The sequence below is a fragment of the Gorilla gorilla genome, chromosome X (genome assembly GCF_029281585.2).
Source record: "Gorilla gorilla gorilla isolate KB3781 chromosome X, NHGRI_mGorGor1-v2.1_pri, whole genome shotgun sequence".
NCBI classification, from domain to species: Eukaryota; Metazoa; Chordata; class Mammalia; order Primates; family Hominidae; genus Gorilla; species Gorilla gorilla.
In genome coordinates, this window is record NC_073247.2 from 24,243,788 (window position 1) to 24,265,555 (window position 21,768).

The 21,768-nt window shown below is 43.7% G+C and overlaps 1 protein-coding gene across 10 annotated transcripts in view; it reads right to left on the bottom strand.

The window, feature by feature from the left end:
* The window catches only part of GPM6B (glycoprotein M6B), a 166,793-nt gene that overhangs the window by 4,709 nt on the left and 140,316 nt on the right, over positions 1–21,768 (bottom strand). For all 10 annotated transcript variants that reach the window (XM_019019370.3, XM_004063816.5, XM_055376011.2 and 7 more), the window contains 5 exons: positions 9,893–10,079; positions 7,636–7,792; positions 4,100–4,271; positions 1,629–1,702; positions 538–603 (listed from right to left, as the gene is read on the bottom strand). In XM_019019370.3, the coding sequence (XP_018874915.1) occupies positions 538–603; positions 1,629–1,702; positions 4,100–4,271; positions 7,636–7,792; positions 9,893–10,079 (656 nt within the window). The remainder of the gene's footprint in view (positions 1–537; positions 604–1,628; positions 1,703–4,099; positions 4,272–7,635; positions 7,793–9,892; positions 10,080–21,768) is intronic.

The following is a 21,768-nucleotide window of genomic DNA, read 5'->3' on the forward strand; positions in this document are numbered from 1 at the left end:
GATAGGTTGCTGAAAATGATGTGACCAGAGGCTCACAGAAACCTAGCCATGTATTTCCCCTAGGAGCAGTGGTCCAGCATTCGCTAATTCAGTGCTTGAGATGACTTTATGGAACACAGCTACCCTGTAGGGAGTGACTATATAAATGTATGTATATGTGCATATCTCCACTTGTAAATTAATATCCCTTGGCAAAGAAATGGGTAATGCCTCACGTGAGCATTTCATCTGTCTGCGACTGAAGTCATGAAGCTAAGTGCTCAGTGCAACAAGGTAATATGCTAGGCCTAGTTGATAGGTGTTGATACCCTCTTTTCTTTCCAGAGTCCAAATTACATCACCTACAATCAGTGCCAAGGCAACCAACTAATACTTTCTGTAAACTACATGTGGTAAGTTAACACAGGCGCCAGTTAACCAAGGTTGAGTGCCAGAATCATTGGCTTCAATAGGCTGGTAAAAGCTGGAAGGGAAATCTGTCATTTAGAGGCTGGAGGGAGGAGGCTAGACTAGGGTGGTCTTGGGGCCATTACTCACCAGGGCAATGACGGTGGCACCAGCTCCTGCACAGGCCACAATGAACAGGTGATAGGACATGTAGAACTACAAAAGAACAGGGCATCAACATAAGCATTTGATGTTAAATGAAATGGCCTACACTCATTGTGGGGTGCTGCTTCATCTGTCTCCTTTGCAGCTATTCTCTGCAAGACTGGGCACAGGCCTGCCTTCTCTTCATGCTCTGGCCTCATGGTGGAATCACCCGCGGAGGTTTAAAAACTTTCTGATGCCCAGACTGCCCCCCAAATCAATTAAATCTGAATACCTAAGGGCTGGGCCTCAGCCATCAGTATAACATAGTGCTGCCTTGATGGCTGTAACATGCAGCCACGGTGGGGAGCCCTGCTTCAAGCCACTGCATATTATGGATATACAAATTGACAAGTCAGATAGGGTAGGAGCTGATGATTTCTGTAACTCACTGCTTCTTAAAAGCTTGCCAGGATTTTCTTAAATATACAAGCACCTACGAATGCATTTAAGAATTTTCCTTTATAAACAGTTACAAGCCAATGACTGAAGAATGTTCTAGGGCTGAGACAATTTAAACCAAAGTGTTAGGACACACTCCCTAGTAAGGACGAATGAGAATTAGAGAAGTAGCAAGTCATTCCAGAAATATAAATGATTAACTGTGGCCTCATTTATTAAAAGTTGGGTATATACACAGATTCCTCTATGAAATAGAGGGACTCTATGAAAATTAACTTACATCCGTTCTGTGACAGGTGTTCTACTTTGAAAATCTTTCGGAAGGGGTGAGAGAAGAATCTAGATATATTATTAGATTTCTAGGTTTGGGATCACCTCTAAATTATTGCCCAAAGGAAAAGCCCTCCACTTCTTAAGGATTCTCACCAAATGTGTTGGACCATATGAAGTGACCATTTTTGTAGGTCAAAAATGGCTGAATAGTGATGGTTACATATAGCTCTATCTTAAAGATTCTAAACAAGGAGCTTTCCTTAATGGCATTTTAACCATCTCTCTCGCTCTTTCTACAGCTGGGAGAACCCTTTTTTCTCAGCCTAATACTCAAGGGTTATTCTGAACTGTGATGAGTTTACCTCGTTTGTGTTGCAGATGTTCTCCAGGGCAGAGCCACATATTTTTCCCGGGAAAGCATTCCAAGGAATGATACCTGTAAAATGAACCCCAATAGGATGTTAGTACAAACTGTAGTGCCTCATGTTCTTAATAGACCCCACCACTTTGGATGCCAGTTACAGTGTAATTGTAGGCTATGTTCTTCATTAAGAATTGATGGATCTGCTGTCTGCAGAACAAGCATTTTGGAATAAATAGCCCCATTTGAACAACAGGCCAAAAGCAAAGCCAACTAGTCCATAAGAGATTTAAACAGCCTGATATTTTTTTTCCCCTACAAATTGTGCTTTATTCAGTGAGGGTTCACATTTGGAAGTTCATATTTGTAAAGATTAATTTTCAAAGCCAGGCTTTCCCTATAGTTACTGCAGGACAACCCCCTCATAAAGCATTTTATCACATTGAAGTCAAAATACATTTCCTCATGAATGCTGTGGTCTGTGGCCTTGCTGTCCAAGCTCTGTTACTGGTCTGCCAGGAGTTAAGTTCCAAAATTGCAAGTATACACTCAAACTTTCATGGCAATTTGACGGAGTAATTTATGTTTGTGGGAATCCAATAAAAAACTCTGGATTTGTACTTTGTCTTTGTTTTTATATTCATTTTTATTATGTCTTATAAACGTATTAGAAAATATTTTTGGACTGAAAATCAAATTTTTTTTTTTTTTTTTTTTTTTTTTTTTTTTTGAGACAGTCTTGCTCTGTCGCCCAGGCTGGAGTGGAGTGCTGCGATATGGGCTCACTGCAGCCTCCACCTCCCGGGTTCAAGCAGTTCTCTGCCTCAGCCTCCCAACTAGCTGGGATTACAGGTGCCTGCCGCCATGCCCAGCTAAGTTTTGTATTTTTAGTAGAGACGGGGTTTCACCATCTTAGCCAGGCTGGTCTTGAACTCCCGACCTCGTGATCCACCTGCCTCGGCCTCCCAAAGTGCTGGGATTACAGGCATGAGCCATCGTGCCTGGCCGGAAATTTTTTAAAAAGAAAAAACACTACTGTCGTTTACCCCAGAGGGTGGGACAAGCAGAGTCTATGATTTCTCTCTCACTTAAACCCTGAGGCTCCTCTGCAATGACAATTGTCCAGTGGGCTGCTGCTTTTTTTCCCCTTTAATGCATAAGTTTGTGCTTAAATATCAAACACTCTTAGGAGGTTAAGGAAAGGAGTATTAGAAGAAAAAAAGTCCTTATTCCTTTCATCCTTGACACGGGCCAAGAGTACATCTTTATACTTCAGAAGCATGGGAAATTACCCCAAATTGTCAGTGAAACCAGTAACTATAACAATAAATAGGCAAATATAGAGGATTTAAAAAGATGATTGCTGATTACCAAAAATTTGTGGCAAAACACTTAAGGAATAGGAGAATGATATACATATAGATATTCATTTACAAATACTTTAACAGCCAACTTTAGGCTCCGTTTTTAGCTCTATCATAAAGAACAGTGTTGTTCAGCCTTGGTCTTTGTGAGAAGAGGTTAGTCTGATAGGTAGTTTCAAGCAAATTTAGTATTATGTTGTAAGGTAAGATGTTGAGACTAAGCGACATGAGAAAAACAGCAAAAATGAAATAGTCATCTCTCTTCAGAAAAGCTCTGGAAGGACAGTTATTTCCTCTTCAATTCTGATGAAAGCTTTTCCCCCCCACCCCCGGTTGTTTCTGCCAAGAAAAGATTTCCTACCATTGTGGCTGGAAGCAGTAATTAGACTCCTCCCTTAGGATGCTGCCCTCTTACTCAGCTGCCCTCTCTTACTCAGCAGCGAAGTCGAGTCCCAAATTAATTGACAGGAGGAGCCAGTGGTCTCTTCTGGGGTTTGTCACAATGAACCAACCTTAGATCCCCATTGTAAGGATCTCACTCATTAGAAAATATTTGAACTGGTTTCTAACAGCTGATAATGGTTTTTATAGAGTATGTTCTGATGACTTTAAAATATGTCTGGATCTAACGTCGTATTTTTCAATACAGATGAAGTTTAAGCAGTTGGTCATTTTAAAAAGACCAGATTTGAGGAGTTGGATGCGCAAATTAATTGAATTATACAATGTGTGCAATATTATTTTGAATGGAAAGTTGGATGTTATAAAACTGAAAATAAAGAAAAAATATAATCTTTTTATAGCGGAGATCCAGAAGTCTTTTTTGATTGAACTGCATTATAAAGTAGTTTCATATTATGAAAAGCTTCTTTCACTACACACTTAACATGAAAATATAACGAAATTTTGATACCTAACAAGCTAAAAGCCTCCCTGAAGTTTCCACCCAGAAAATAGCATATTGAAGGGAAAAGTATAAAATTACTCTAATAGAAGGGATGAAACAGATCATGACAATTAAAAGGATGCGCATGTAATAATTAGGTCCAGACATATGCACAAGAGGATAATGAAATAATTGGGGGAGGGGTGAATTAGAAGGAAGTACCGTATTGTCGGATATCCACACAGATCTGCTCCACACCCGTGGTCCCGTTGGTCTGCGGTGACTTGATGACTTCACAAGTTGACCATATGTTGTAAAACATAAACACGGGCACCGCTGAGAAGCCAAACACACCCAGCCAGGCCACTCCAAGCACATAGGTGAGGAAAACGAACTAGGCCAAAACAAGAGGAAGGACAATCATCACTGAAACAGGTAGATGTGTGTCCCCTGAGTGGAAGGATTGTGCATTTTCAGGCCCAATACTGACCTGTGGAACACATTGTGGGGACCCTCGCCCCGGCATTGGCAGCAAGAAGGAAAAGCCAGCATGGGAGCAGGGGAAGTAACAGCCAGCCACATTCCCCAGAGCTAGAGGATCTAGAATTGGAGTGCCCGAAGCAATGTCAGGGCCTTTCGGGTCACTCTTAACTAACAAGGACAGGAAACCCTAAGAGGTGATCTCACTCATCCAAGGTCACAGAGCTAATCAGTGGCAGCCTCTCAAGAGGTGCTCTTTCTAAATAGCCGTTCTGAAAATGCAGAACATGCTACTTAACATGGGATAGATTCTGGATGCATTCCATATACCACTGAATTATAACTTATTAATTTCTCAAAAGTTACCTTTATTTTTCGTAACAGGTTGGCTCACAGAGAATAGCAATTGCCACAAGAAGCCCTCTCTCAAAAAGAACTTTGCTAGTTTCCTGATTCTGCAAAATTACCAAAAGTTTCAAATAATCACGAATACAAGCTTAATGCTCGATCTATAAAATTCTCATTTTCCTCTAGTTTTCTTTTGTCTCTAAGATTCACAGCAGCTTTGCAAGCAAAGCAACGGCTTAGGGAAAAAGCTTCAGGTGTTCACCCACACACTGTCATGGGCAATCCAGGAAGAATAGAATCCTGTTGCTTGGCTTTCCTCTGCCTTGACCACTTTTCAGAGAGCTTTGTGAGGCGGCCTCAAAAACGTGGTATTTGTGTTCTCAGAAGGTGCGCCCACAGACGGTGTGGAGTGTTAGTTTGGCTTTTCTATTTTGAAGCTGATGGTGGAGACCTGATGGTCCCCCCTAACTTTCTGTGCTGCAGGAGATACCTGGGCGGTTGGAGGCCACCTCCTGATGGTCACAATGCCAGGAAACTGCAGAAACGAGACACTTTCCCTTGCACTGCAAGGAAGCATTTGCATCTCCAAAAATACTCAGAGAAGCAGATTTCAGCAGTTCCACCTCCCACTTCCTCCCACTGCTGCTCCAGACTAGGTTTCTTTCCCTTCAAAAGAAAACAGGACCTGAGCAGGAGGGAGGAGCTGGTGGTTCTTGGCCTCAGTGAGCCTTCCCTTCTGTCAGAGGCCAGGACTCCAGAGGGAAGGCCACTGTCCCCCTCCCAGAGGTCCCCGCTGCGAGCTGGCCCTGTCATGGAGGGCTCTAGCGTCCAGAGCTGCTTCCTCAGTGAGTTCCTGGGCACAAACCTCCCACACAGGACTATGAAAGAAAAATCTCCAGACCCCCAAATCACTAAGCCAAAGGGAAAAGTCAAGCTGGGAACTGCGACAGGCAAATCCCCCATTCTATTCCTAAACAAGATAGCACAAAGATAAAGCTACATACCTCCCTCACAATTTGCCCACAAGGAAATTCCTCGTGGACAAAGGACAGAGCTCAAAGTCATCCCTCTGAGGCTCATGTGAGACAAATGCATATCTGATTGCTTCCTCTGCCCTGTCTTTTCACCAAGCCAGACCAGGCATAAGTGACTATTCCTCTACCCTCCTCTCCCATGTGAATTGTATATTCAATGAAAGGCTAATCAGAGACCCAAAAGAATGCAACCAGTTGTCTCTCACCTACTTGTGACCTGGAAGCCCCCTCCCTGCTTCAAGTTGTCCCCACCTTTCTGGACGGAACCAATGTACATCTTACATTCATTGATTAATGTCTCACGTCTCCCTAAAATGTATAAAACCAAGCTGTGCCCTGACCACCTTGGGCCCATGTTGTCCGGACCTCCTGAGGCTGTGTCATGGGTGCATCCTTAACTTCGGCAAAATAAACTTTCTAAATTGGCTGATACCTGTTTCAGATACTTTTGGGTTCACAGGACTGAGGAGACAAAGGCCTTTGGTGATGGAGTGGCAGCTTTGCTTCCCTAGCAGGCAGATCTCATCCACCTTCTCCACCTCACATGACTTTCTGTCCTGTTTCTGTCCCCAGCATCCTCAGCCCTGCCCCATCACCTGCATCTTCCTCACACCCTCCAAGGCAGGTCAGCATTGTGATCTGTTAAGCGTATGGATGAAACGGAAGCACATGAGGTGCCAGTGGCCAGAGATGCAGACAGCGCATGAATGACTGGCAATGAAATCAAGCAAGATGGTCAAGTTCCTCTCCAGTCTAAGGGGGCTTTCGACTTTCTCCAACAAAATCTGACATAAGAGCTAAAAGCGGGCCATGCTAGGTGGGCTGTGGATCCCTCACAGTGTCCCCATCTCTAGGTGAAGTGCCACTGGCTCAAGTACAAGCTCTCCTCTCCTCTCCATGTACTGTGTCCTGACCAATGCTCAAAGGATCCAAATATGTTAAACATCAGGCAGTGGATGACTTAATGCTGTGCCCTGGTGGAAACTAGACCTCTATTTTTGAAACTTCATGGGTAGAAGTGAGGGGGAAAGCTGTCATTTTAAAGCTGTGAGGAGGTGTTTTGGGTTTTTTTTCCTTTGGAGGAGGATTCCCACTTTTTGTGGCTATTTTCCCTCTGCTTTCCACAGGCATTTTATTTAACAGCTGCCTCCTTCCCCTACAAAAGTAACCATTCCCCTGACTTGTACAGGAGGCTGAGGCAGGAGAATCGCTTGAACCCGGGAGGCAGAGGTTGCAGTTAGTGGAGATCGCAACACTGCCCTCCCCAGCCTTGGAGACAGAGTGATACTCCGTCTCAAAAAAACAAAAAAAAAAAAAAATTGTTGGCTCTTGAGCTGTACAAAAACAGGTAGTAGGTCAAATTTGGCTCACAGCCCCTAGTTTGCTAACCCCTGTCTTAGACTATAAGCTGCTTGAGAAAGCAGCCTGTGTTTTAATCTTTGCACCTCTAGTGGCTAGCAAAGCCCAGCTAGGCACTCTGTACAGCAGGTACTGGTAAGTATTTACAGAAGGATCAGGACGATTTTCCATAGTTCATGTATGTCTTTATGGCCATGATCCATATTTAAAGACAACCAAAGGGGAGCACTGAGACCACATGAAAGTTACCTCCTTCTATAGTGGGAACTTGGCATTTGAAAAATCTTCAGCACCCTTTTCACCTTTACACTGATGAAAACATTTGATTTATTTCTGCCAGCCATAGACTTTAGTTTACTATCAATAACATGTTGAAGGTTTTTATAGTCCTAACTCTAAATTGGTAAGGCCAATATTTGTGTCATGGACCCTCCATTCACGCTCGATACCTGGTAGCTTTTGCCAAATACAAGGAAATACATCAAGGCATGGCTCTGGTTGTATATCAAACAATCAGTTATCAGAGGTTCAACTCACCATTCCACTGATGCATCGGCCACAAGCGGTTGTTTTAAACTCACCGTGCAGTTCTTTCACTGCACTTGTGGTGTAAAAGCCTTCTGCCAACAGAATGATCCCATACAAGAAGAAAAAGGACGCAATTCCATAGATGACATACTGCATCAGTTGTATCCTACAAAGAGAAGAAGAGATCCTGAACCATTAAATTCACTGCCTGGTAGTGACTACGTTTCTGGACGCTGGAGAGAGGACATGAGGGGGATGTTCCTGTGAGTGCGTCACTCGCCCCACTGATGGCTTTGATGGACTTGTGGGGCAGCCTGGGCGGCATCCCTGCCCATGTCCCAGCAACCTGGGCCTTCCTTCCAAGGTGGGAATGATGTTTCCTTTGCTCAGGGCAGCATCCAGTTGTAATCTTTTAATCCTTACCTGAGTCCTGGGCGGCAAGGGTTAGAATCCTCATTTTGCACATAAGTAAAACACAGGCATTGAGGAGTTAAGCTCCTCATCGGAGGATACACGGTTAGTGGCAAAGCCAGCATCTGAACCCTGGCCCAATGGACAACATGTTCTTTCTGCCCTTTCAAAATGCCTCCCAACCAGGCCTAGTGGTTAATGTCACTCTGATAAAACCCCTAAGTAGGCACTCAGGGCTTCTTTAGGGGGTAATTTGGGGAGATGTCTTTTGCACTGTGACTCCCACCACACAAATAGTAGTAGGTCGAGTAGGTTTAAGATACAGAAAGTTAATTCACAATGCAGTTTGTCCCACAAAAGCTAACAAAGACAAATGACATGTCCTCAGCCTTCGGCTGCCCACTGGAATCACCTGGGGAGCTTGGAAAATACTGGTACCTGGATCCCGCCCCCAGAGATTATGTCCTAATTGGTCTGGGGTAAGGCATGGGGATTTTCTTAAAGCTTCTCAGAAGTTTGAGAGCCACTGATTGAGATCACTACCTAATTAAATCAACACACCTTTCCCAGGTTCAGTCTTGGTAAACATTTCTTCTTTGCACACAGTTGGAACTCAGTGAGTCCCCTGTCCTGCTTGAGCCCTCCTTATAATCTCCCCAACCTGTGTTCATTTCTTTGGAGGTCATTTGTGAACAGATAAGAAAGAATAAAATTCCCTAAGGACTGAAGAGTCTCCAACATGACTCCATGACCATTCCATAAAAATTCATTTATGTCTTTTTCAGTCTGGCGACGAAGTTTCTTATAATCATAAGACACATCAACACTGGAACTTTGGGATTCAAGGGAAGAAAAAGAAACGGTAGAAGGAAATGGAGAAAGGGGAAGACATGTGAAGGAAATAAGTAGACTGCTGCTGAGCTTGCACAGCTACAAGAATCTATGTGTGGGAGTCACTGCGACTCCCTTGAGAATGTTTCCAGAAAGAAAGACAGAGATCTGCTGCTAAACCCCTGGACCTTCCTCTCTTCTGCAATGGAGGATGCCCTGGGATCTGCTCTTCTGCAATGGAGGATGCCCTGGGATCTGCTCTTCTGCTGGAAGAGTTAACGTTAAAATACTGCTCCTGTAGGCTTAGAGTTGGGGTCAGTCCTCAACAGGGCTCCTACCATTCCAGGGATGGTCACTTCCTGGGAGAAAGCTGGAGGCATCTGTTACTTGGGAACAACACAATTCTGTTGAGACAATCGGCAGCATCACCTATCACCATGTCACAGCTCCCCATGTCCACAGCTACCATGTGTGGAGTGTCCTATGTGTGCACCTTACCATTCCCAAGTAACATTCCACCCTGGGGCCTAAACACCTACCATATTCTAGGCCCTTTCTTTTTCCTTCTCTCATGAACCTTTTTCTATCTACATAAAGTGAGCTTTAAGTAAAAGCATTCATCTTCTGCTAGGAAAGCACACTGTAGTCTTTCTGAAAAACATCATGAGGTGGTTGCATCTCAGATACTTTTTTTTTAAACAAAGTATCACTCTGTCACCCAGGCTGGAGTGCAGTGTTGCCATCTCGGCTCACCAGCTCACCGCAACATCTACCTCCTGGGTTCAACTGATTCTCCTGCCTCAGCCTCCCTAGTAGCTAGGATTACAGGCACGCACCACCACGCCCAGCTAAATTTTTTTTTGTATTTTTAGTAGAGGTGGCGTTTCACCATGTTGGCCAGGCTGGTCTTGAACTCCTGACTTCAGGTGATCTGCCTGCCTCAGCCTCCCAAATTGCTGGGATGACAGGCATGAGCCACCACGCCAGGCCTTAGATACATTTTTAAAGGGAACCGGATACTTACACCTCGCTCAGCAAGGCATGGTCACTGGCGTTGGTGGAGAAGTGTTGCTCAAGAATCGCCACGGTGCCTGCAAGAGCCACATGCCCACAGCCGCAGAATAAGGCCACCCCGGAGAAGCAGAGGATGGTGGCCACCAGGGAGGCGTAGGGGACTCCTCCCAGACACTTGATGCAGCATTCAAAGCAGCCTGGACCCAAAGGAGAGAAAATATAGCCGTTATGGGCAAGAACACCTCTGGTCTTCAAGAATACCCCATATTCACAGAGAAGGCTTATAATTTTCCATCTCCCCTCTCATGCTCTATGGTTAATATTAATACTTCGACATCCCAAGGGCCAGTGTGGTAGTTACCGTGATCTCACATTCTGCGGTGAGGACCCTGAGGCTCCAAAAGGGAATGCAACTTAATTTGCTCAGAATCTGGAAGGGTAGTGAATGGCAGAGCAGTCAATTGACAAAGAGTTATAAGGTAGTTACAATTCTAGAGCTTCCTGATCGACTGAGTGGTGGGGGGAGCCCCGCTCAAGTGCCAACAAGAAGCACTCATTCCACTAACACAGTCAAAAGAGAGGACAGCAGTGAAGCTGCAGCTCTGCGAAGAAAAGCAACAGTCAGGTCGTCTCCAGCCTCACAGTTCTGGGGTTTCAATACGTCTGCTGCTGTGGCAACCAACAGCTTTCCCCAAGCCCTGGACCTCCGGGGCAACTGGGAGAATCTGATACAGCAATTATGCCGTCGCCAGGTTCAAACAAATAGCAAGGTGATTGTTTTGGAAAGGTCACAGGTATTTTGGTCCATAATTCAGTGAAGAACAAAGTCACCAAGAGCCACTCAAGTGGGTCTACTCAAGTTTCATTCAAGTTGACATCAGAAATTATCTCAAATTTTTAATAAAAATGCTTCCCCCCAGCCCAGTCAGCCCAAGCAATTCATTCACAGTCCTCCTCCTCCCCGGCTTCCACCTGCCCCCTTCCCCGACACACACGTTCAGAGTCAGAACCCAGAACTGGTGGGTGATATTTAAGTACTTGAAGGAGAAAAAAGAACAGAAGAAAAAAACAAAACCAAAATGAACACCCATGAAGTGGAATGAAGGAGAGACAGCCGTAAGTCACTCTTAATCTTGAAAAGATGAGACTTGTATTCATTTTTAAAATAAACTTTTACTTGAGATGTCCATAAAGACCTGCCTCAGGGGCAGAGCCAGGTGACGTTTTCAGTTTGGAGACATTTATGTTTCAGTAAAGGCAGCACTGGCCTCAGGATAATGTCAGTACCTCTCCTAACCTCCCGTCTCTGTTTATATTATCCAGACCCTTAAGTAAATGGCTTGTCGGGGAAATTGAACTTTAAACGCATTATGGTGTTTAGCAGCAATCAAGGGCACTTCATTACTTTAGGGCAAGCACATTAAGCCAGCCAAAAAAAAAAAAATCCCCCAAATGGTCTTCATAGTTGTCATGGAATGACAACCCAGCATAAAACACCATAGATGAATGTTTTCATTTAAGTGAGCATTCCTTTTAAACTAGCATTCGCTTAAACCTATGGAAAGTGACTATGAAAACTCATTACTAGATTTCTCTTTAGTTCATTAGAAAATAAAAAACATCAGGGCTTCATAAGAAAGCTATGCTTCCTTTTATTTCAAAAGATGAGCAGCTGTTTTTAGGAAGACCAACTTCCCTGAAATGGATTGGGGAAACTATATAAAATGGGAACCATCCTGGCTAACACAGTAAAACCCCGTCTCTACTAAAAATACAAAAAATTAGCCGGGTGTGGTGGTGGGCACCTGTAGTCCCAGCTACTTGGGAGGCTGAGGCAAGGGAATCGCTTGAACCCAGGAGGCAAAGGTTGCGGTGAGCCGAGATTGCGCCACTGAACTTCCAGCCTGGGCGACAGAGCAAGACTCCGTCTCAAAAAAAGAAAAAGGGAATCAGTGCACAATATGGTTCAAGTTCACTAGCAAGTCAGTATCTTAAAGAGCTTCAGACACTTGGGATTTGTGAGCAGAGATGTTAGAGCTCAATCTTATTTTGTCACATGACTTTCTGGGGACTGAGGTGAGAGGAATGCAACTCAAAGTCCAAATTCTCTCCAGGTTCCCAAACTAAGAGAAACTAGAATTGTTGGCCTTGATGTATCTCATTATAAAGAGAAAACAGACATGGGTATTGTATCATCCACAACCTCCCCACATTCTCAGCCTCTATGATCATGTTAAGAAAAAGATGAATGCCTGCTTTCCTGGCTAACAAAGTTGTATCTGGTCCTTAAAGGATAAAGATGTGAGGCCTTGGGGCTGTGTGGTCCAAAATGGTAGCCACTAAGACATGTAGCTATTTACGTTTATTTAAAATTAAATAAAATGAAAAATTCAGGTCCTCTGTTGCACAAACCACATTTCATATGCTCAAAAGCCACATGGACTAGTGGCTACCATATTGGACAACACAGATATAGGACATTTCATCATCACAGAACACTGCTTTGGAAGATACATTTTGAATTGTCACATATTTGATTTTCTATAACCCAGGAGCTGGGTTCTAACTGGGTTTTCTGTTGGATTTCATTAATTCAGTACTTTGTGAAGACCTACTGGGTGCCAAGTACACAAAACTGAAATAAGATACCTTTCTGGCTTCAAGATAAATCCAATACTGCAGGCAGACAAGTAACACAATTATTATAGTCCAGCATGATGGGGGCAAAGATACAGACCCCTGCAGAGCCAGTGGAAAGAGAGTGGAGAGAAGGGGGACAGGGAAGATCAGAAGGGCAAATAATTCATACTGGATGGGTCCTTCTACAGAAAGATCTCATATCCAGAATACTTAAACAGCTGATGTGGTGACACTGATATATAACCAGATAAAATTGTTCATTAATTATCTGTGTGTATATATAGATGTATACATCTATATATATTTTTAAACTAAACCCACACCCTTTTTCATCATTTGGAGTTAGGGTTAGGTGTTATGGTGCAGCACACTCGCCCTTTAATGATAGAACTCATCCTTCCAAATCCACAGTTGCCACTTCAAACAGTCTTTCATCCAAATGGTTAGAGCATTCCAAAGAAATATCACAGCTGCTCCCAGGCTCAAAAAGACAAGTGGGGTTAGAAGAATGATGCTGTTCAATCCCAAATTCAATACTAGATCAAAGCTAAAGTTTCCCTCCAATTTATATCTCTCAAGGACTCTGTATATACCTCATGCTGTGGATCTAGTTTTATAACAGCAGGGAAAACCAGGAACTCAAGAATTTGGAGGATCACTTCAATGAATCATGCTCTCTCAGCAGATGCCAATGCTCTTAGGTTTTCAGCAGATGATTTTATTTGTGGCTGTAGGAACCCTGGCTCCTATAGAACAGAAATCACCATCTTTGCTCCACTGGCACAGATAAAACTCTTATGGACTGTGCCAGCCAACATGACTAGAAGCTAGTGACATAAAATATGGGAAAAATTTATAGGACATAATACAGCTGGATGTAGAGCTTATTCTAGCTTGGTTGACCAGTTATCTTCAGGGTTAAGATTGCATGTGTGGTAGATATCCAACAATCTATAAATGGATCACTCTCCACTGTATCTTCTATGTCAGTATAGAAGCCACCTCTGGTCACAGTGTGCATATCTTTGAACACTGGGCAATTTAGTCACATATCACACACTCATCCTAGAGGAACCAAAACTGCTGCAAAAAGTTAGTAAGAAAAAGCTAAATGTGTTTATTTAGGAGCTAGAGGATATAGGTAATAGAGGAGCTAGACCACCTAGGGCTTTCCAGGCCACCTTAAGAATTCTGGACTTTATCTTCAAAATCATGGGAAGCCTTGACCAGGCGCCGTGGCTCACGCCTGTAATCCCAGCACTTTGGGAGGCCAAGACGGGCGGATCACGAGGTCAGGAGATCGAGACCATCCTGGCTAACACGGTGAAACCCCGTCTCTACTAAAAATACAAAAAATTAGCTGGGCGTGGTGGTGGGCGCCTGTAGTCCCAGCTACTCGGGAGGCTGAGGCAGGAGAATGGCGTGAACCCGGAAGGCAGAGCGTGCAGTGAGCCGAGATCGCACCACTGCACTCCAGCCTGGGTGACAGAGCAAGACTCCATCTCAAAACAAAAACAAAAACAAAAAAGACAAAAAAACAAAATCATGGGAAGCCACTGCGTTTTTTTTGTTGTTGTTGTTTTGTTTTTTGAAACAGGGTCTTGCTCTGTTGCCTAGGTTGGAGTGCAGTGGCACAATCACTGCTCACTGCAGTGTTGAACTCTCTGGTTCAAGCGATCCTCCCACCTCAGCCTCCCAAGTAGCTGGGACCACAGGCCCATGCCACTGCACCCAGCTCATTTTTTATTTTTTAAATTTTTTGTAGTGACAGGGTCTCCTTATGTTACTCAGGCTGTTCTCAAACTCTTGGGCTCAAGTGATCCTCTCGCCTCGGCCTCCCAAAGTGCTGCAATTACAGGTGTGAGCCACCATGCCTGGTCTGCCAGGGAGCATTTTTAAGCATGGGAAACAGATTGGGGTTGTGAAAGATCACTCTGGATGATGTGAAGGGATATGTGGATCTGTAGCTGAGAAGAGCTGAACTTGGATGCTGGCAGCTTCTACTGGGCAACAAGGAAAACTATCAGAGGTCAAGAAAAGATATGAGTGGACCATTTGTCATTTGTCATTTGTCAATTCCATGTGCTTTGCAAAGTGTGTTCATTGGACCAGCAGTGTCAGCTTCAGCAGGGAGGAACTTGTGAGAAATAAAGAATGTTGCAAGTGACCCCAGACTGAGTCAGAATCTGCATTTTAACAAGGCCTCTGGGGTGATTTGTGTGCACATGAAAATTTGAGAAGCCCATTTCTAGTTAACAGTGGCATCTTCCCGGTCTCAGGTGTGGCATCCTGAGTCTGTTTGAAGTGCCTGCTTTCATATTCAATGGTGTGTGATGTTTTTTCTCTAAGACGTGGCCCACTGGGTTTGGCCATAAACCTCCAGTCACTTGTGAATCAAATGGCAAGTTCCAAGGACTACAGTTAAGAAAAACAAAATGTTCCAAGTTGTCCAGCCGTCTTGAAAAGAGTGCAGCTAGAGTGCATTTTTGTGAGCCAAGCAAGTACTGTTAACCTTGGAATTTTTCATGCTTTAGTGTCATGCCATAGACAGGGTCTGAGAAGACGGGAATTGAGTCACCTGAGAAAGCAGATTTCTAAACACACACACTCCAACCCCCTGCAGTGCTGGGAGTGCCTGTGCACAAAAAGGAAGTAGATCTGGGATTCAGGCTGTCCTTAGTAGTCATAGGCAAGCTGATGTTTTTAAATATAGGGGTGGTGCCAAGTACCAGCAGAACACCATGCTGTTAAAAGTTTACGATAGCTAAGGAAGATCAGTGCTTTTCTTGGATGCTCCTATAAATCCACAGACTGAATTTTCCCAAGCTTCAAACCAGCAATGACAACATTGGGTAACGTGAACGAGAAAAAATAAGGAAAGCATTTTTTTGATGACTGTGATGTATTCATGTAAAAAAATAAAAATCAATGCCAGGTTGTTTTTTTTTTCTTTCTTTCCTGAGAAAGAGTCTCACTCTATTGCCCAGGCTGGAGTGAGTGGTGTGATCTCCGCTCACTGCAGCCTCAACCTCCTGGGTTCAAGTGAGTCTTATGCCTCAGCCTCCCTAGTAGCTGGGATTACAGGCACATGCCACCACATCCAGCTAATTTTTTGTATTTTTAGTACAGACGGGGTCTTGCCATGTTGGCCAGGCTAGAATGCCAGGCTTTCTAGCACATTTTACTAGTAATTCTCAATACCTCTCACCAAACCCTAAAAGCCTCTGTTGGGCTGTCTTATGCCTTCATTTAGCTGGCCTCTGGATAAAAAGAATTTTAGGTTTTGATTCACACAAAAATTACAGTGTACATTAATTAGCCTAAGACAGTTTAAATATAAGCCGTGTAGTAGGGAGAAAAAAAAATACACATCAATGCCTTTAACTCTCAAAGGCTATTTTGTCTCCAGTATCCCTAGAACCTTTTGTGCAGAACAACAGAATAAAACACCTTTTGTCCTCAGGCTTGTGGATGGCCGTTGCCATGGCTGTGAGTTCATAATGGCCAAGTGATTTGCCCAAGTTGTCTGTGATCTTGGCTGCAGATTTAATGCTGGCTCAGACGTAGGGCTGGCAGAAACAAGGGCTCAGATTCTTCCCCAGAGAATGAATGTCACACATACATACACACACACACACACCCTCCCAAACACCCCCCAGCAAACACCACACAAAAAAACCACCCCCTTACCTCTCTACATGGGGCCTTCCTTGCTATATTACTGATTCCTAATGAGCCACAAAATTAAAAAGAAAAGATGCAGGAACCAAGCTTTACAACTTTCAAGCAACAAGCAATGGGAAAATGGAGAGGGCGAAAATCCTCAGAGAAGCAGCAGTGAATGTCAGTGGACAGAAGCTTCCCTGATTCTGAGCTGGCCAAGCAATTCTCAACAGGGGGTGACTGTGCCCCTCAGGGGACATTTGGCAATATCTGGAGATATTTTTTGTTGCCAAAGCTGGGGGAGAGGGTGCTTCTGGCATCTAGTGAGTAGAGACCAGGGATGCTGCTCAACACCCACAGTGCATAGAAAATGCTCTTATAACAAAGAATTACCCAGCCCCAAATGTCAATAGCTCCAATGTGGAGATTCTCTGAAGTAGCATAAAAAACATCTACATCGTTTAGACCTCTGGTTCCTAATCCAGGCAATTTTGCCACCCAGGGACATTTAGCGGTGTCTGGAGACAGTTTTGGTTGTTACAACTGAGGGTGGGGGACACTACTGGCATCTAGTGGGTAGAGGCCAGGGATGTTCCTAAACCTCCTATAATACACAGGACAGCCCCCACCCCCAAATAAAGAATGGTCACACCCAAAATGCCAATAGTGCTATAAACCAAAAATAAAACTCTGGGCCGGGCGGGGTGGCTCACGCCTGTAATCCCAGCACTTTGGGAGACCAGGGCAGGCAGATCACGAGGTCAGGAGATCGAGACCATCCCAGCCAACATGGTGAAACCCCGTCTCTACTAAAAACACAAAAATTAGCTGGGTGTGGTGGCGCATGCCTGTAATCCCAGCTACTTGGGAGGCTGAGGCAGGAGAATCGCTTGAACCAGGGAGTTGGAGGTGGCAGTGAGCTGAGATTGTGCCACTGCACTCCAGCCTGGCGACAGAGCGAGACTCCGTTTAAAAAAAAAAAAAAATTCTAAGCACCCCCCACCCCACCCCCAACCATCTGAATAGATTCCTGCTCTCTGCCAGGGGGATTCCAAAGTTAACCTGAAAAAACTAGTTCAGGCCATGATTGGAAGGGAGAGTCAAACATACCTCATTATACCCTCCTCCCTTCTGGAATTCAGGAAAAGCCAACCAGCATTAACATCAACAGACCCTAAATCTGATAAGAGACATTTACAATCTATGCTCTCTGAAGCCTGCTACCTGGAGGCTTCACCTACAGGATAAAACTTTGGTCTTCACAACCACTTATCATCATAACCCAGACATTCCTTTCTATGGATTCCAGGTCTTTACATAATTTTTAAATCTTCCTATAACCTGCAAGCCACCCTCTGACCCCCTTTGAGTTGTCCTGCCTTTCCAGATTGAACCAATGTACATCTCACAGGTATTGATTGATGTCTCATGTCTCCCTAAAAGGTATAAAAGTAAGCTGTGCCCCGTCCACCTTAGGCACATGTTATTAGGATCTCCCGAGGCCGTGTCACAGGCCCGTTCTTAAGCTTGCTAAAATTAACTTTCTAAATTGATTGAGACCTATCTCAGATAGCTTTGTGTTCACAGTGCCAAGAGTGAGAAACCCTGCTCTAAGGTTACAATACATAATTCTGGTCTCAGACATTTGGTGACACTGCCAAATTCTAAAATCTTAAAAAGAAATGCTTAAAAGAAAATTAACTTTCTTGGAAAACATTATAGAGCAGAGGTTCTCCATTTTTCCTACACATTGGAATAATCTGGGGAGCATCTGAAAATCCTGATGCCCTGGCTTCACCCCAGACCAATTTTATCAGAATTTATTGGGGACGGGACTCAGGAATTAGAGGGTTGGGGTTTGTTTTTTTTGAAGGTCCCCCGGTAACTTCAATGAGCACTCAGTGTTATATAGCACAGGTCAGCAAACTGTGGCCCACCAGCTAAATCTGGCTCTCCTCATGGCCTGCAAACTCAGAATGATTTTGACATGATTCTAAGTGGTTACTTTTTTAACCGCTTAGAATATATTAAAAAACCTATTTTGTGACACATGAAAGGTACACAAAATTCAAATTTCTGTGTCTATAAATAAAGTTGTATTCGCACACAGCCACGCTCATTCATTTACATATGGTCTATGGCTACTTTCAAGCTACAAAGGCAGGGTTGAGTTGTTGCCACAGGTATTTACTATGTGGCCCTTTAAAGGAAAGTTTTGCAGACCTCTGTTAAAGAGCAGTGGTTCTCTCTCTCTCTCTCTCTCTTTTTTTTTTCCAGATACAATCTCACTCTGTTACCCAGGTTCAAGTGCAGCAGTGCAATCTCAGCTCTCTGCAACTTCTGCCTCCTGGGCTCAAGCCATCCTCCCGCCTCAGCCTCCCAAATAGCTGGGACTACAGGAAAACTTTAACCTGCGTATAAATCTCCTCGGGACTTCATTAAAATGCAGATTCTGTTCAGGCAGGTCTGGAAAGGACATTGAGCTCCCAAGCGATTCTATCCTGCCTGCCCACCAGTCTCACTCTGAGCCAGGAGTGGGCCCTCAAAGACGGTCTGTGCAGCCCTGGCAGACCCCAAGATCCTTGCAGGAGGACTGTGAAGCCAAAACTTTTTATAATAGCACCAAGATGTTATTTACTTTTTTCACTGCTTGACATTTGCACAGTAAAACTGCTGATGCCTGAGCGTGAATCGGGCAGTGGCTCCATAGTGTACTTAGCAGGAACACATTCCTCACCACCACGCGTCACAAGAAAATAAATTAAAAAGCCAGTTTCACTTCCAAATGTCCTCGATGCAATAAAAAATTATTAATTTGATTAAATCTCAACCCCCGAGTATGTGTCTTTCGAACAGTTTGTGTAATGAAATGAGTGAGAGGATGCAGAGAGCCCTTCTGCCGCAAACCAGCGTGTGATGGTGGGCTGCAGGAAACATTCTTATGTAACTGAGTTATGAGCCAAACTTGTACCTTTCTGGGGGCAAACACCCCCTTTCTTGAAAGAATGCCTGACAAGATATAGTTTTTTAGACTTAAGTATTTGGCAGAAACTTTCTCAAAAATGAACAGCTTGTCACTTCAAAGAAAACAACTGATAGTATCTGTTGCCAATCAATTTTGGAAAACTTGTACCTGCCATAGTGAGACTGACAGCTTCCAAATACTTACCAGACTTCTTGATGAAATCGGTGGTGATATTAACAAATGAAATTTTTTTGACATGGTCTAATTAAATGTGTCAACGTCTGGAAGATCTGCACAACTCAGAGAACCAATATTTTCCAAATAGCCAAGGGAAAATAATTCTTGAATATAAGAGTCAATCAAAGTGCAAGATCAAGCAATGAATTTTAGTGGAACAGAGTACAAAAATATCATCAATATGGTTTCAGATTCCACATTACAAGTAGTCTTTAAGAAACCACTAACTGCTGAATTTTGGTGTAGTATCAAGGAAGAATTTCATAATTATCTGCAAAGGCCATTAAAACACTCCTCCATTCTCCAAGCACATACCTGTGAGAAATTTGAGTTTTCTTCATATACTTCAACCAAAGCAAGATACCCCAAGATGCCTCTGAATGAATGCAGAGGCAGATGTAAGAGTCCAGCTGTCTACTGTTAAGCCAGATATTAAAGAGATTTGCAAAAATGTAAAAGAGTCCTATTCCTCACACTAAAATATTATTTTCTTTTTGAAAATCGTTATCTTTCCTAAACATTACTTAGGTTGACATATAATGGATTTGCTATTATTTTAAATGACTAAGTTTATTATTAAGTAATAAACTTATCAGTTCTAATTTCTTTTCCTTTTTTTTTTTTTTTTTTTTTTTTTTTAAGATGGAGTCTCGCTCCATCTTAAAAAACTCAAAGGCTGGAGTGCAGTGGCACGATCTCAGTTCAGTGCAACCTCCGCCTCCCGGGTTCAAGTGATTCTCCTGCCTCAGCCTCCCAAATAGCTGGAATTAAGGCACATGCTGCCATGCCTGGCTTATTTATTTATTTATTTATTTATTTATTTATTTATTTATTATTTATTTATTTTATTTTATTTTGAGATGGAGTTTCGCTCTTGTTGCCCAAGCTGGAGTGCAATGGTGCCAGCTCGGCTCACTGCAACCTCAGCCTCCCAGGTTCAAGCGATTCTCCTGCCTCAGCCTCCCAAGTAGCTGGCATTACAGGCACGCACCACCATGCTGGCTGATTTTGTATTTTTAGTAGAGACGGGATTTCTCCATGTTGGTCAGGCTGGTCTCGAACTCCTGACCTCAGGTGATCCGCCCACCTCGGCCTCCCAAAGTGCTGAGATTACAGGTGTGAGCCACTGCGCCTGGCTGGCCTGGCTAATTTTTGTATTTTCAGTAGAGATGGGGTTTCGCCATGTTGGCCAGGCTGGTTTTGAACTCCCGACCTCAGGTGATCTGCCCACGTTGGCCTCCCAAAGTGCTGGGATTACAGGCATGAGCCACCATGCCCAGCCCTCAGTTCTAGCTTCTAATATAGAAAATATTTATAGGCACAACTCAGAAGAGCAAAGGCGTTTTGGGGTCAACTGTTTCTAAGCACGTAAAGGGACCTAACACCCAGAAAGTTCTGTTAACCACTAATATAGTGCATTAAAAAGATGTGAAGTCAGTTGACAGGGGCTTCCTGTCCAAGAACAAGTGTGAAATCAAATATAGGTTGCTTCTCAGTTCTCACGTCTTTCATGCAGTCCTGGACATAAAAGTTCAACTACATAATGATAAGAATGTGGAAATTATTTCTAATGATAGAAAGGAAATCACTTTTTGGCAGGTCCTTTTAGAAGCTTGTCCTAAAATCTGTTTAATAAGGGATTTTCATTTTTGTGAAAACACTATGGAAGTCTTAAAATAGATGAGCCTCTAACATTTGCAATATGGTACTAGCAGAAGATAAGCAAGTCAATAAAAGCAATGATACGCTTCCATGGCTGGGAATAAACAAATCCAACAACCAGATACTTGTTAGTCTCTTCCTTTGCCTTTTGTGGGAACTGGCTTTGGTTTTCCCAAAGGCTTTTAGCCTGGTGAAGTGGACAGCAAGGAATCATGGAGATCAATGGAGAGTAGGGGAAGCCAGCTCTAAGTCCAGATGACACAGATTTTAAGAGCACAGCAATCTGGAGGCTACTCCAGACATTTGAGAAGTATTTAATATCTGCAATTTTGAGCTTTAGCAGCAATCAGTTTCCTTGACCATCTGGGCAACAGTGTCTCTACTTTCCTGGATTCCATCCCATTCAATGAGTGTCTGTCCAATCCCTGCCATGTGCAAGCCACTGTGGTGGGGTCTGCAAGTGTGCCCTCCTGGCTTTGATCCTTGTGGGTGGGGTGAGGGGGCGGTAAGACACACAGACACATAAGGTATCACTAAAGTAGAATAAAGAGAGTGCTGACACAGGGATATGGGGGAGTGAGGTAGGGACAGATCTCCTTGGTTAGTGTGGGTTGCTAAGGCAAAGGTTTATAGATGGCAGGAGGTGAAGAGGCCTTGAAGAACAGAAGGATTCCATGAAAAGCACAAAGGAAGGACAGCAGGACCAATGTGGTGTGGGA